General features: G+C 37.6%; 1 protein-coding gene and 1 pseudogene across 1 annotated transcript in view; one reads left to right on the plus strand and one right to left on the minus strand.

Annotated features, from left to right (window-relative positions):
• The window catches only part of LOC132676064 (ankyrin repeat domain-containing protein 26-like), a 140,436-nt gene that overhangs the window by 53,650 nt on the left and 69,615 nt on the right, over positions 1-17,171 (minus strand). The window contains exons 14-16 of the mRNA XM_081790863.1: positions 13,445-13,615; positions 11,310-11,343; positions 10,596-10,731 (exon numbers count right to left, since the gene is read on the minus strand). Of these exons, the coding sequence (XP_081646989.1) occupies positions 10,596-10,731; positions 11,310-11,343; positions 13,445-13,615 (341 nt within the window). The remainder of the gene's footprint in view (positions 1-10,595; positions 10,732-11,309; positions 11,344-13,444; positions 13,616-17,171) is intronic.
• On the plus strand, positions 9,101-9,482 carry LOC132674883 (small ribosomal subunit protein uS8 pseudogene; annotated as a pseudogene).

A 17,171-nucleotide genomic window follows, 5' to 3' on the forward strand; every position in this document is an offset into this window, starting at 1 on the left:
AAGAAGAAGAAGAAGAAGGAGGAGGAGGAGGAGAGGAGGAGGAGGAGGGAGGAGAAGGAAGAAGGAGAGGAGGAAGAAGGAGAGGAAAAAGAAGAAGAGGAAGAAGAGGATGAGGAAGAAGAAAGGTCTGAAATCTATGACATTGGGTTCCACCTTTTGAAACTAGAAAACGAAAACAAATTAAACCCAAACCAAACAGAAGAAAGGAACTAATAAAGACAAAAATCACATGAAAAAAAGCAGAAAAATGATAGAGAATAATCAATGAAACCAAATGCTTTCAGGAGGTGAAAAAAAGGATCAATTTCTACCAAGACTGATCCCAAAATGACGAGAAACAAGGGAAGTATTAACAATATATCAGAAATTAGTAATGTAACTAACATTACTGGAGATTCACAGATACTAAAAAAATAACAAAGTAATATTATCAACTTTATATAATTAATTTGACAACTCAGATGCAGTGGGTAAATCCCGTGAAAGACAGAAATTATCAAAGCTCAATCAAGAGTGAAGAGTGCCTGGCTGGCTCAGTTGGTAGAGCATGTGACTCTTGATCTCTGGATTGTGAGTTCAAGCCCCATGTTGGGTGTAAAGATTACTGAAATGAAATGAAATGAAATGAAATGAAATGAAATGAAGTGAAATGAAATGAAGTGAAATGAAATGAAGTGAAACGAAATAAAATAAAAAAATAAAATAAAATGAAAAAAAGAACAGATAAACTAACTAACTCTATATGTATAAAAGAAACTAAAGTCTTAGATAAAGATCTTTCCACAGAAATCAATTCCAGAGCCAAGTGGCTACACTAGTAAATTCATCCAACACTTTAGGAAGAAATGTAATCTATTCTACACAAAGTCTCCCCCCAAAATGGAGAGGAGAAATATTTCTCACCTCATTCTATAAGGCTAGCATTACCTGAGACCAAAACTAGACAAAGATACTATAAGAAAGAAAATTCTGTCATAAGCATGGGAGTCCAATTTCTGAAGAAACCATCCACAAATCAAGTCTAACACTACATTAAAGAGGGGGGTGTGTCAACAGAGCAGAGAAGTAGGGGGACCTGAAATGACCACCTCCCTCAAACACAGCAGTGAGGCAAGAAGATGTGGAAATCTAGGAATCCGGGCTACAGAGTGACACAAACATCTCCAGGGGCCCATGGGGACAACTTGCCAGGTCGTGGAGATTTTTTAATCTATTCTTTCTGCACCTCTTCTGTATCTCCTTCTTATTTTCCTTTCTCTCTCTCTCTCTCTCTCTCTCTCTCTCTCTCTCTCTCTCTCTCTCTCTCTTCCCTGCCTGGATTAAGTTGCATAGTATCTCTGATTCTCTGCCTGGTCAATTTTTTTGTCTTCTTCGCTTTTCCTTTGCCCCTGTCATTTCTCCCTTTGTATGAGATAAGGCATCTTCCATCACCACCCCCCCCCCCAGTGTTTAAATTCTTTTCCAAGGTTACATTATGAACAAATCTAAGCACACCTGCTGGAATGGCCAACCCATCAATATGAGTAGGGAAATAAAGCAACCAGAGTCACAAAAACAGAGAGCATGAAACACACTCCAAAGATACCTGTTGAAGGGCCAGGCCCTGGATAGTATATGACCCCTTTTTAAAATAGTAGTGCTCACAGGTGCAGGACACATGACAACTAGGAAAACACATAAAGTACCGAACACTGAGGAAATGGAAGAATTCTCCTCAAAAGAAACTCCAGGAAGAAATGAGAGCTAGAGAATTGCTCAAAACAGATATAAACAATATATCGGTTCAAGAAGTTAGAACAATAGTTGTAAGATTAACAGCTGAGCTTACAAAAAAGCATAGAAGACAGCAGAGAATCTATTGCTGCAGGGATCAAGGAACTAAGAAATAGTCACAGCAATTAAGAAATACTGTAAATAAGATGCAAAATAAACTAGATGCAGTAACTGCAAAGATGGAGGAAACAGAGGGGAGAATAAGTGACATAGAAGATGAAAGTATGGAAAATGACGAAGACAAGAAAAGGGGTGATAAGAAAATATTAGACCATGAGGGGAGTATTAGAAAACTAAGTGATTCAATGAAATGTTATAATATCCGGATCATAAGAGTTCCAGCGTAAGAGAGAGAGAGAGAGAAAAGGGCAGATGGTTTACTTGAACAAATTATAGGTGAGAACTTCCCTAATCTGGAGAAGGAAGCAGACATCCAAATCCAGAAGGCACAGACAACTCTCTTCAGATTCAACAAGAATAGGTCTTCTCCACAGCATATCATAGTGAAACTGGCAAGTTACAAAGAGAAAAGAGAATTCTGAAAGCAGCAAGGGACAAACGGGCCTTAACCTACAAGGGTAGACACATAATGGGTAGTGGCAGACCTGCCCGCTGAAACTTGGCAGGCCAGGAGGCGATGGTAGGAAAAAGTCCATGTGCTGAATAGGAAAAGATGCAGCTAAGAATCCTTTCTCCAGCAAGGATGTCATTCAGAATAGAAGGAGAGATAGGCTTTCCCAGAAAACCAAAAACTACAAGAGCTCATGACCACTAAACCAGCCCTGCAGGAGATCCTAAGGAGACTCTGTGAGTGGAATGTTGTCAAGGCTACAAAGGACCAGAAACATCACCACAAGCATGAAAGCTCCAGACAACACAATGACATGAAATCCATATCTTTAAATAATCACTCTGAATGTGAAGGGACTAAATGCCCTTATCAAAACACATAGGGTATCTGAATGGGTTAAAAAACAAAGAAAATCCATCTATATGCTGTCTACAAGAGACTTATTTGAGACAGGAGGACACCATTAGATTGAAGGTTAGGGGATAGAGTACCATGTATTATGCTACTGGAAGTCAAAAGAAAGCTGGGGTAGCCATACTTAGGTCAGACAAATGAGATTTTAAACCAAAGACTCTAACAAGAGATGGCGAAGGGGATTATATCATAATTAAGGGATCTATCCATCAAGAAGAGCTAACAATTGTAAATGTTGGTGCCCCCAACTTGAGAGCCCCCAAATACATACATTGATTAATCACAAACCGAAGCAATCTTATTGATAATCATATGGAAATTGTAGGTGACTTAAATACTCCCTAACAACAATGGACAGATCACCTAGGCACAAAATCGGTAAAGAAACAAAGGCCCTGAATGATACGCTGGACCAGATGTATTTGACAGATCTATTCAGAACTTTTCATCCAACAGCAGCAGAATACACATTCTTCTCGAGTGCACGTGGAACCTTCTCCAAAACAGATCACACAGTGGGTCACAAAACAGCCCTCCATAAATATAAAAGAACTGAGATCACACCATGCGTATTTTCAGACCACAACACTATGAAACTTGAAATCAAACAAAAGAAAAAGTTTGGGAAGCCTCTAAATGCATGGAGGTTGAAGAACATCCTACTGGAGAAAGAATGGGTCAACCAGACGATGACAGGCAAAATTAAAAAATATATATACGGGCAAATGAAAATGAAAACATGACAGTCCAACCCCTTTGGGATGCAGCAAAGGCGGCCCTAAAAGGAAAACACATCGCCATCCAGGCCTTTCTCAAGAAATAAGAACAATCCGAAATACAAAATCGAACCTCACACCTAAAGAAACTAGAAGAAGAATAGCAAAGAAACCCTACAACGATTAGAAGAAATAATAAAGATTAGAGCAGATACAAACACTATAGAATCCAAAAGAAAAACCTGTAAAAACAAACAAAAAAAAAATAGTAGAACAGATCAATGAATCTAAGACCTGTTTTTTTTTTAAAGAATAAATAAACTTGATAGACCCCTAGCCAGCTTTCTCAAAAAGAAAAGAGAATCCAAATAGATAAAATCACGAATGAAAAAGGAGAGGTCACAATGAACACACAGAAATACAACTATTAGAGAATACTACGAAAATGTATATGCCAACAAACTGGACAACCTGGAAGAAATGGACACATACCTAGACAACCACACATTACCCAAACTCAAATGGGAAGAAATAGAAAATTTGAACAGACCCATAACCAGCAAAGAAATTCAATCAGTTGTCAAAAATCTCCCAACAAATAGGAGTCCTGGACCAGAAGTCTTCCCAGGGGAATTCTACAAGACATTTAAAGCAGAGTTAATACCGATTCTTTTCCAGCTGTTGAACAAAGAAATGGAAGAAAAGCTTCCGGACTCTTTCTATGAAGCTAGCATTACCTTGATTCCCAACACAGATAGAGACCCCACTAAAAAGGAGAGTGACAGGCCAATATTCCTGATGAACATGGATGCCAAATTCTTAACAAGATACTAGCAAATCCAATTCGGCAGTATATGAAAGAATTCTTCACCATGATCAAGTGGGATTCATTCCTGGGCTACAGGGCTGGTTCAATATTCGCAAATCAATCAAAATGATACATCACCTTAATAGAAGAAAGGATACGATCATTCATATGATCCTGTCAATAAATACAGAAAAACATTTGACCGAATACAGCATCCTTTGTTAATAAGAAACCCTCAAGAAAGTTGGGATACAAGGAACATACCTTAACATCATAAAAGCCATATATGAGAAGCCTGCTGCGAATATCCTCAATGGGGAGAAACAGAGAACTTCCCCCCTACCCTGCCCGCCGAAGATAAGGAACACAAAAGGGACGTCCACTCTCACCAGTGTTGTTGAACATAGTGTTGGAAGGCCTAGCCTCAGCAATCATACAACAAAATGAAATAAAACACATCCAAATTGGCAAAGAAGAAGTTAAACTTTCACTTTTCGCAGATGGCATGATACTCTACATGGAAAACCTAAAAGACTCCACCAAAAAGCTGCTCCAACTGATACATGAATTCAGCAAAGTCACAGGATACAAAATCAACACACAGAAATCGATTGCACTTCTATATACCAATAATGAAGCCACAGAAAGAGAAATCAAGAAACTGAGCTCATTTACAATTACACCAAGAACCATAAGATACCTAGGAATCAACCTAACCAAAGCTATAAGAGATTTGTATCCTGAAAACTATAGAAAACATATCAAAGAAATTAAAGAAGACACAAAGAAATGGAAAAACATTCTATGCTCATGGACTGGAAGAAGAAATATTGTAAATATGTCGATAACGACCCAAAGCAATCTACACATTCAGTGCAATCCCAATCAACGTTGCACCGGCATTCTTCTCAGAGCTAGAACAAACAATCCTACAATTTGTATGGAACCACAAAAGATCCCAGATAGCCAAAGTAATGTTGAAAAAGAAAACCAAAGCTGGAGGCATCACAATCCCAGACGTTAGCCTCTACTACAAAGCTGCGATCATCAAGGGAGTATACTATCGGCACAAAAAGAGACACAAAGGCGAATGGCATAGAATAGAGAATCCAGAAATGGACCCACAAATGTATGGCCAACTAAACCTTGGCAAAGCAGAAAAGAGTATCCAATGGAAAAAAGATAGGCTCTTTAGCAAATGGTGCTGGGAGTGCTGGACAGCAACATGCGGAAGAATGAAACAGGACCAGTTTCTTACACCGTGCATAAACTCAAAATGGATGAAAGACCTCAATGTGAGAGAGGAAACCATCAAAACCGTGGAGGAGAACACAGGCCACAACCTCTTTGACCTTGGCTACAGCAACTTCTTCTCAACACATCTCTGAAGGCAAGGGACATAAAAGCAAAACTGGACCCTTGGGACCTCATCAAGGTAGAAACCTTCTGCACTTCAAAGGAAACAATCCACAAAATTAAAAGGCACCAACGGAATGGGAGAAGATATCTGCACATGACATATCAGAGAAAGGATTAGTACCCATACTCTAGAAAGAATTGGCCAAACTCAACACCCGAAAAACAAATAATCCAGGGAAGAAATGGGCAGAAGACATGAATAGACACTTTTCCAAAGAAAACATCCAGATGGCCAACAAGCACATGAAAGGATGTTCAACATCGCTCATCATCAGGGAAATCCAAATCAAAACCACATTGAGATACCACCTCACACCGGTCAGGGTAGATAAAATTAACAACTCAGGAAACAACAGACATTGGTGAGGATGTGCAGAAATGGGAATTCTCTTGCACTGTCTGTGGGAATGCATGGTTGGTGCCGCTGCTCCGGAAAACAGTGTGGAGGTTCCTCAAAAAATTAAAAATAGAATTACTTTACAACCCAGCAATTGCACTACTAGGCATATATCCGAGGGATACAGGAGTGCTGATTCATAGGGGCACGTGTGCCCCAACGTTTATACTATCAACAATCACCATATTATGGAAAGAACCCAAATGTCCATCAACTGATGAATGGGTAAAGAAGATGTGGTTTATATATACAATGGATATTACTTGGCAATGAGAAAGAATGAAATCGTGCCATTTGCAAAAACATGGATGGAACTGGAGGGTACTATGTGAAGTGAAATAAGTCAGTCAGAGAAAAACAGATATCATATGTTTTCACTCATATGTGGATTTTGAGAAACTTAACAGAAGAACATGGGGGAATAGAAGGGGGAAAATAGTTTCAAACAGAGAGGGAGGCAAACCATAAGAAACTCTTAAATACAGAGAACAAACTGAAGGTTCATGGAGGGGTGGGGGAAAGGGGAGAGTAGGTGATGGGCATTGAGGAGGGCACTTGTTGGGATGAGCACTGGGTGTGGTATGTAAGTAATGAATCATGGGAATATACTCCCAAAGCCAAGAGCACGATATATACACTGTATGTTAGCCAACTTGACAATAAATTATATTTAATTAATTAATTAAACTACAGCCATGTGTGTGTGTGTGGGGGGAATCTAACAATACACTAAGGGATAATTTGTTGTTACCAAATGGGGTTTATCCCAGAAATGCAGAGTTGGTTTAAGATTCAAAAACCGTATCTATCTCCGTAGATAAAATATGTTCCTTGTCAAAATTCAACATCCATTCCAGATAAAAACTTTCGGCAATCCTGGAATACAAGGGAACTTCAATATGATTTAAAACAAAACAAAACAAAACAAGTCATGATAACTCTACAGCTAACGTTATATATAATGGTGAAAAACTGAATGCATTTCCTATAAGATCAGGAAGAGGACAGGAATGACATTCACTGAATGACTTCTTTTGTTCAGCACTATACTAGCAGTTCTAGCCAATGCAATCAAACAAGATAAAGCAACAAAGGACATCCAGATAGAAAATGAAGTGAAACTGTCTCTATTCGCAATCACATGGTCACAAAATAGAAGTTGGCAAACTCCAGCCTATGGGCCACGTTACTTGTTTTGGTAAATTAAATTTTATCAAAATACAGCCATGTCCATTAATTTATGCAGTATCTATTGGCTGCTCTTATAGTACAATGGAAAAGCTGATTAGTTGTGACAGAGAATGTATTGGCTACAAGTCTACAGTATTTACCATTGCTAGTAAAATAGTAGTTAAAAATGAATTTTTATGACCTTTGCTTATGTAGAAAATCTGACAGCATTAAGAAAAATGCTACTAGAGTTAATAAATGAATTAATCATGGCACATGCATGACTCAGTCGGTTTAGTGTCTGTCTCTTGATTTCAGCTCAGTCTACGATCCCAGAGTCATGGGATGGAGCCTGATGACAGGCTCGCACTGAGCATGGAGACTACTTAAGATTCTCTCTCTCTCTCTCTCTCTCTCTCTCTCTCTCTCTCTCTCCCTCCCTCCCTCCCTCTCTCTCTCTCTCCCTCTCTCTCTCTCTCTCTGTCTCTTTCTCACTCTCTCTCGATCTCTCTCTCTCTCTGCCCCTCTCCCCTGCTCATGTACTCTCTCTAATATTAAATATATCTATACATATAAATTGATCAAGGTTGGAGGATACAGAATCATTACACAAAAATCAACTATATTTCTACATATTAGCTATAAAGAATCAAAAATTAAAATTTCGGGGTATCTGGGTGGCTCAGTTGGTTAAGCACTGGGCTCAGGCTCAGGTCATGATCTCACCGTTGGTGAGTTCAAGCCCCACGTCGGGCTCTGTACTGATAGCTTGGAGCCTGGAGCCAACTTCAGATTCTGTCTACCTCTCTCTCCGCCCCTCCCCAACTCATGCTCTGTCTCTCTCTCAAGAGTAAACATTTAAAAAAAAATTAAATTTAAGATATATTATTTACAACTGCACTGAAAATAAAAAACAATCACAGCTAATATCATAAAAGACAGAAAGACCTATACATTAAACACTACAAAATATTACTGAGAAAATTTTAAAAGGCCTATATCAAGGGAGAGATATATACTCTGTTCAGGGGTTAAAAGATTCAATATTGTCAAGAAGTCAATTCTCCCCAAATAAATCTGTAGATTCAACATAATCTAAACTTAAATTCCAGAAGACCACCAGAGTTGGTGTTTGTTTGTTTGTTTGTTTGTTTGTTTGTTTTTGTTAAGAAACAGACAAACTGATTCTAAAATTCACGTGGAAATGCAAAGGATCCAGAGTAGCGGAAGAACACTGAAAAGAACAGAGCAGGACGACAAACACTACCTGATTTCAAAAATCCTTATAAACTGGCAGTGATTAAAACAGCATAATATTGGTACAAAGATGGACAAAGAGATCAATGAGACAGAATAGAGCCCATACTTAAACCCTCACATATGTGGCCAACTGATTATGACAAAGGAACAATGGCATAAAGCGGAGAAAACACAGCCTTTTCAATAAATGGTGCTGGAACAACTAGATATCCATATGCAAAAGAATGAACTTGTATCCATACTCTGTATCGCAAATAAAAAATAATATAAAATGGGTCATAGATCTAAATGTAAGACCTAAAACTATAAAACTTCTAAAAGAAAGCATGAGATAAAAGCTTTGTGACCTTGTGCTATGCAAATATTTCTTAGATATGAAAACCAAAAGCAACAATCATACAAGAACAAATGAATGTGTAAACTGGACTTCACCAAAAAGAAAAACTGCTCTTCAAAAACACTGTTGAGATAAGGAAAAGTCACAGAGTGGGAGAAGAAAAACCTTGCAAAAAAAAGAGAGGTGAGAAAGGAACTGTATCTAGCTCTTTCCACCATCTTTCTGTGCCACCATCATGATGCATGTGAATGTCGTGGCAGATGCTCCCCAAAGCATAACAATACTGAAAAGAGAAGCAAACTCCAGGTTCTTACTAGGCCATGCTCCAAAGACATTGTCCATTTTCTAACTGTGATGATGAAGCATGGTTACACTGGTGAATTTAAAATCATTGATGATCACAGAGTTGGGAAAATTGTTGTGAAACTCACAGGCAGGTTAAGCAAGCATGGAGTGACTGGCCCCAGAATTGATGGACAATGCAAAGATCTAGAAAAATGGCAGAATAATCTGCTCAGTTTGGTTTCATTATACTGACCACCTCAGCTACAGTCATGGACCATGAAGAAGCAAGATGAAAACACACAGAAGGGGAAATCCTGGGATTCTTTTTCTAGGGATGTAATACATATGTGCAAATAAAATGCCTCAGTGGAAACAACAACAACAACAACAACCATAAAAAAAAAGAAAACAAAATAAGAAGGAACTGTGTCTAGATTATACAAAGAATTCTGAAAACTCAACAACTAAGAAAACAAACAAACAAATTTTTAAAACAACCAAAGACTTGGACAATTCAAGGAAGATACACAGATGGCAAACAAGCACATGAAAATATGCTCACCATCATCCGTTATTAGGGAAATGTATATTGAAACCATAATGAGATATATACTAAATATCCATCCGAATGGCTAGGATTTAAAAAGCTGACAATACTAAGTGTTCATGAATATGTATGTAGGAATTGGTGCTGTCACAGACTGCTGGTGGGAATGGAAAACCATACAACTCCTTTAGAAAACAATTTGGCAGCTTCATAATAAGGGAATATAAGGGGACATGAGATTTTTAAGGGTGATGAATATGTTAACTGTCTGGATTATGGTTATCGTTTCATACGTGTAAACATATGTCAAAACTATCAAATGACACACTTCATATATGTGCAGTTTACCTAACTAAAGCTGTTGGAAACAAAAAGCTCTTTCACAGGAAGAACGTCTAAAACATTGGATAAGACACAGATGGAAAGAAGGATGTAAAACCATACAAGATGAAGCCAGAGGACTGTGGCCTTTAACCTAATAGCAATGAGAAGTAATAGCTATGCTTTAAGCAACGGGGTACCATGATGAAAGACACATTTTTTAAAACATATACTAATTATGGTTGCAGTGTAGACCAAGGTCCTGGGAGGTAGAACGGCAGGGAAAACAGTCCTGACGTTATTTCAGTCATCTAGGAGAAAAATAATGACCTGACCTGGGTGAAGGCACAGAAGAGAAGCAGAGTTAACAAACACATTAGATGTGCCATTCCCACTAAGAAAGGTACAGTAGAAATGATGACTCTTTGGCCAAGAGGATACAATAGTGCTCCTTTTATTTTAATATAAAACATATTTCTGAGATGAGCAGCTCTATAATACAGCAGTGCTCTATGGTGCAGTAGTAGGCAAGGTTTGCACATATTACTACAGCAATATACGTAAAAAGGCTTCCTACCTTTACAATCCATGCCAAGTTGTTCAATCAGCAACATGAAATTCTTAGAGTAAGGCAACTCACAATGCTCTGAAGCTGTTTCAGATGACTGAATGAAGTCGACAAGGTCATCCATAGAGGTAATTTGCTTTTTGACCTACCAATGAATAATACCATTTCAAAATGTCCCCCAAATATTTATAAAATATACTAGGTGTAGAGAAGTGATAAATAGCCATCTTTTTATAAAAGCAAAAACAGGGGCACCTGAGTGGCTCAGTCGGTTGAGCATCCGACTCCATTTTGGCTCAGGTCATGACCTCAGGGTTCCTGAGTTTGAGTCCCACGTTGACCTCCACAATGACAGCATGGAGCCTGCTTGGGATTCTCTCTCCTCCTCTCCCTCGGCCCCTCCCCCACTTGTGCGTGCTCTCTCTCAAAATACATTTTAAAAATAAGTGAATGAACATTTAAAAGCGAAACCACAGAGACTTTTTAAACGAATGGATTTTCATCAAAAAGACACTGTTATCCATAGCTAGTATTTCTAAGTAACTTTTTCATAGCAAATGTCTCTACAACAAAGGAAGATTTTCTATTTTTTCACTACATCTTTCATAAAGTAATTTTTTGCCACTGAACAATATTCCTAACAAATATGTATCAAAAGGTATAATAAAATAAAAATAAAATAAATAATAAATAAAATAAAATTACATTGTCTCTTTTGCTTACCTTGTTCTTTTTCTTAGAAATTTTCTTTGCAGGTCTGAAAAAACCCAACAATTCTTTTCAGGCAAATATTAAATACTTAAAATACAAAGCATATCTAAACCTATTGTTTCTGATATAAAATCTCTGCATTTGAAACTAATTTTCTACAAAGGGGATTAAACAACAGAGTAACATTAAACCACATCGAAAACATACTACTGCTAATATTAACAAAGGATTAGGTGTATCCAGTTCTAGTATATGTGCTGCTGAAGCAAGCACAACAAAGTACTAACGTCAGGTAAAAACTAACAAAAGCAAAGGAAAATCCTAATGCTACTTGCATTATTTGATAGGAATGATACCATTGTTTGTGTTGTTGTCATTTTACTAAAAATAAGCTTTTACTGGCACTAAAACCTACTTGGAAAGTGCAAGTTAACTCCCTATATGAAAGAACCCCTTTTTAACAATCATGATATTAACGTGTTGAAGACTCACTATGCAGCTACTCTCTAGGCATTACTATGAGCACTTTACATGTCTTCAAGGTATTTGAAGCCCCACAACAATCCTATGAAGTAGGTTATTATATTAGGTATTTTACACGGGAAGAAAATGAGGCACAGAAAGTCGAAGTGACTTGCCCAAGAAGCCCTCGTCGCTGGCCAAGAACAGACCCTGAATTCAAACCCAGGAATGTGCCTTCAAAGCATGTGTTTTATACTATGTGGTTAAAGTAATACTCCAGTGTTTCTAACTAATATGACAGCAAATGAATCTATATTATGATTCGATTTCTAGCTATAGTGATACATAACAATTTCTGAATCTTACACATTTTTTAAGAGACTATATACTTGGCAAGATGGGAAATCTACTTTCAATAAACTAAAGATTTGCTTCTTCTAGAGAAGTTCCTCAACAGGCATTCATTCATTCATTCATTCATTCCACTGTTTATTCCCACATTCAACACATACTTATTGAGCATACAATCTGTGTCAATGGCACTGTTGGTACAGGAAGCATGGTTTTGGTAATTTAGAGCTCTCTAGTCCAAAAGGAATAATCTGTTATGGATTACTAGTTTCTTTTCCAATTGTAAATAAACAAAATCTCCCCCTTTCCCCAGAACCTAAATAATACTAACTTAATAGAACCAGATACTTTAAAGTCCCTAACAAAATCATAGCTATTTGTGATATTATCAAAGGCACTAGATATCTAAAAGCATCAAGGAAGGATTAGTTTTATTCAGAATGGCCTCAGTGTTTGCATACATTTATGATAAGTGTGTGTGTGTGTGTGTGTGTGTGTGTATACAAATATATACATATAGAACTTATACACATATACTTATGTATACATATATAAGAAATCATACATATAATTTGTATATTATGCATATACATATACATATATATAATATGTATATTATACATATAATATACATATAATATACATATAATAAATATACATATACAAACATATAAGAAATTATACAGCCATATATATATATATATATATATATATATATATGGCTGTATAATTGCCATATATACATATATGCATACATACATATATATTTTTAAATCTGCACATTCAATTGTATGAGAATACCCCATTGTGGAACCATTTCAGAATAAACCAACTTCTTGCACAAAATCACATGAATAAGAGTACTAAAGACAATTACTATAATCTTTAAAAGATAATGTAATACAATCAACAAACTTCCTAATGTTTGGAAACGCAAACAAAATTAAATTAACTAACCATGTCTATCTCTATTGATCATTTCCAACAGAATACATACTCTAAAAGCTCCCATCTTAAAATAAAAAGAGAAAGAAAATGCCTTTGCAATTCACATTCTTTTTCAGTTATCATCCATTTCTCTATTACCTTTCCCAATTAAAATGCTCTAAGGAGTTGTTTACACTTACTCATCTTCCATGCTTCCATGGTGACTACTGAAACTGCTCCTTGACAAAGTCACTTACCCTCATCACAACTTTTCAAGCAGTGTGTTTGATATGTTGAGTATTTCTTGCTTTAGCTTGGGCCTACCTACACTACAGCATTTTATTTCCACAAAAGGTAATCACTGCTAAAATTCCTTCACAGGCACATAAAGAATTTATAGATTTTACCTGCTTTCATGCTGATCCTTTTCACTGAAATGGCTGCCATCCTTCTTTTGTAGTGGACCACCAGTTAGGGAATCTGCCTTCTGCAACACTGGTGTGATCACAGATCCTTTTAATGTCCCTTTTTCATTTTCACCTTTCTTTAACTTCTTCATATGTAAACCAGGTTCCCTCCTTAAAAAAAAAAAAAAAAGCCATTAAAAAGCCATAAAAAAAGCCAATGTTTTCTAATAATTTTACTGATAAAGAATAAAAAGACAATTTTCATCAAGTTCTGAATTTTACCCATCTGACTTAATTTGATTAATTCAGAGAACAGTGCTGAAGTACCAACCGTACAAAAGGAAATACTCATCTGTTGCTTCAAACACAGGTAAATATACAATTAGAATACAATGTGATTTGTAAGAATTGACATGTGAAAAGCTGTAAGTGAGGATGAGAAAGGCTTTAGTGAAGAGGGAAAATAAACAGCAGAGGTCACCAGGGAAAGAAACGGGAGAAAACCATTTTCTTAGAGATTAGAATGTGAGCACAAAGATTACACAGATGGCATCTAGGTGCCTTGAAAGGAGAAAGTATAAGCTTGTAGGAACTTGGAAAAAAAACATAAAATACATGGAAGCAAGTAGTAAGAGATCAGTCAGGAAAGAAATTCTGAAGAACCTTGAAGGTTACACTAAAAAGTTAGAGTTCATTGCCTAAAGGCAGTGACTCTTAGACATGGGAGTAATAACTAGATGTGTGCTCTATTTTTGGCTTTGCTTTTAAATATAAGAATGCTTAATTTCAACAAAGTTTTAAAGTAGCATGAGGTCCATATAACATGAAAGAAGAAATCAGGGAAATATCTTAGGGGAAAAACTACTTTTAAAATACCCATATGTCAGAGCGATATCAGTATCATAGCTGAACAAGATGTACGTTGTTGCGTCTCCCCACCTACACCAAACTGGCATCTTATCCACCCACGGGCAAAACTGCCTTTGCAGGAGCTGTGGGAATCTAGCACTATATTCCAAGGGACTGAGGAAAAGTATTGCCTACCCGTGCATCAGGTAACAGGCAGACATACTACAGTCTAATCTGTGGACCTAGCAATAGCCCATAAAGTGCCTCCAGCCCCTCCCTCTCAGCCACATCGGGGAGCCCCTCCCTAGAAAACACTCTCTAAGATAATCACCCGTGGATGAGAGAGCCTTTTTGGAAAACCAGGTGTCCTGCAGAGAATTTCCAGCATCCCACTGGAGCAAAAAAATCAGGTTTGGACACACTGAAGAGGTAGTCATTAAAGACTGGAGGAGGTGACTGCTACTTCAAATGCAAAGACAGCAATGCAAAACTGCAAAGAATATAAAATATCAAGGAAATATTATACCATCAAAGGATCACAATAATATTCCAGTAATCAATCAGAAACACAGGGAGATCTGTAATTTATTCAAAAGAGAATTCAAAAATAGCAGTTTTAAGGAAACTCAGTGAGTTACAAGAAAAACACAAGAAGCCAATTCAATAAAGTCAGAAAAACACTCTATGAATAAAATGAGAAGCTTAACAAAGAGCTGGAAATAGTAAAAGCTAACTAAACAAAAATCCTGGAGCTGAAGAGTATAATGAAGGAGATGAAAAAAGCAAGAGTGATCACTGACAGGAAATGGATCAAGCAAAAAAAAATGTGAATTGAAAGACAGGAACTCTCAGATTATCCAGTCAGCAGAGAACAAAGTCAAAAGAATGAAAAAGAGTGAGGAAAGACTATGTGACTACAAGTGAACCCTCATAAGACTATTAGCAGTTTCTCAGCAGAAACCTTACATTCCAGGAGGCAGTGGGATTATATATTCAAAGTGCTAAGAGAAAAAAGTCTACCAATCAAGAGTACTTTACTCAGCAAAATTATCCTTCAGAAATCAAATCGAATAAATACATTTGATATACCGCATTAACAGAATAAAAAAAATCATATCATCATCCCAGCATGGGAGGAAAAAGCATTTGACCAAATTCAACATCTTTTCAGGATAAAAACTCTGAACAAAGTGGGTACTGAATTGTCACATCTGGACATAATGAAGCCCAATATGATAAGCCCATAGCCAACATCATATGCAGTGGTAAAAACTGAAAGCTTTTACTCTAAGTTCAAGAACAAGGCAAAGTTGCCCACTTGACCACTCCTATTCAACAGGATAGAGGAAGTCCTAGCCAAAGCAGTCAGGCAAGAAAAGGAAACAAAAGGCATCCAAATCAGAAAAGAAGAAATAAAACTGTCTTTGTTTGCAGATGACATATTCTTATATATAGAAAATCCTGAAGATACCACCAAAACGCTGTTCCAAGGATGAAGGGTACAAAATCAACATAAAGATGCAGGGGTGCCTGGGTGGCTCAGTCAGTTAAGCTCCTGACTTCGGCTAAGTTCATGATCTCGTGGTTTGTGGTTCAAGCGCCCTATTGGGCTCTGTGCTGACAGTTCAGAGCCTGGAGCCTGCTTTGGATTCTCTCTCTCTCTCTCTCTCTCTCTGTCTCTCTCTCTCTACCCCTCCCCTGTTAACACTCTGTCTCTTTAGCCTCTACTACAAAGCTGTGATCATCAAGACAGTATGGTATTGGCACAAAAACAGACACACAGACCAATGGAATAGAATAGAAACCCCAGAGGTGAACCCACAAATGTATGGCCATCTAACCATTGACAAAGCAGGAAAGAGTATCCCATGGGAAAAAGAAGACAGTCTCTTTCTTCTGGGAGAACTGGACAGCAACATGCAGAAGAACGAAACTAGACGACTTTTCTTACACCATACACACAAATAAACTCAAAATGGATGAAGGACCTGAATGTGAGACAGGAAACCATCAAAACCCTAGAGGAGAAAGCAGGAAAAAACCTCTTTGACCTCCGCTGCAGGAATTTCTTACTTGGCACATCTCCAAAGGCAAGGGAATGGAAAGCAAAAATGAACTATTGGGATCTCGTCAAGATAAAAAGCTTCTGCACTGCAAAGGAATCAATCAACAAAACCGAAAGGCAACGGACAGAATGGGAGAAGATATTTGCAAATGACATATCAGATAAAGGAAGGGCTAATATCCAGAACCTGTAAAGAACTCACTAAACTCCACACCCACAAAACAAATAATCCAGGGAAGAAATGGGCAGAAGACATGAATAGACACTTTTCCAAAGAAGACATCCAGATGGACAACAGACACATGGAAAGATGCTCAACGTCACTCCTCATCAGGGAAATACAAATCAAAACCACACTGAGATACCACCTCACGCTGGTCAGAGTGGCTAAAATGAAAAAATCAGGAGACTACAGATGCTGGCAAGGATGTGGAGAAACAGGAACCCTCTTGCACTGTTGGTGGGAATGCAAACTGATGCAGCCACTCTGGAAAACAGCGTGGAGCTTCCTCAACTAATTAAAAATAGAACAACCCTATGACCCAGCAATAGCACTGCTGGGAATTTACCCAAGGGATACAGGAGTGCTGATGCATAGGGGTGCATGTACCCCAATGTATACAGTAGCACTTTCAACAATCGCCAAATTATGGAAAGAGCCTAAATGACCATCACCTGACTAATGGAGAAAGGAGATATGGTTTATATATACAGTGGAATACTATTTGGCAATGAGAAAGAGTGAAATCTGGCCATTTGCAACAACGTGGATGGAACTGGAGGGTATTATGCAAAGTGAAATAAGTCAGGCAG

The sequence above is a fragment of the Panthera onca genome, chromosome A1 (assembly GCF_046562875.1).
Source record: "Panthera onca isolate mPanOnc1 chromosome A1, mPanOnc1 haplotype 2, whole genome shotgun sequence".
NCBI lineage: Eukaryota > Metazoa > Chordata > Mammalia > Carnivora > Felidae > Panthera > Panthera onca.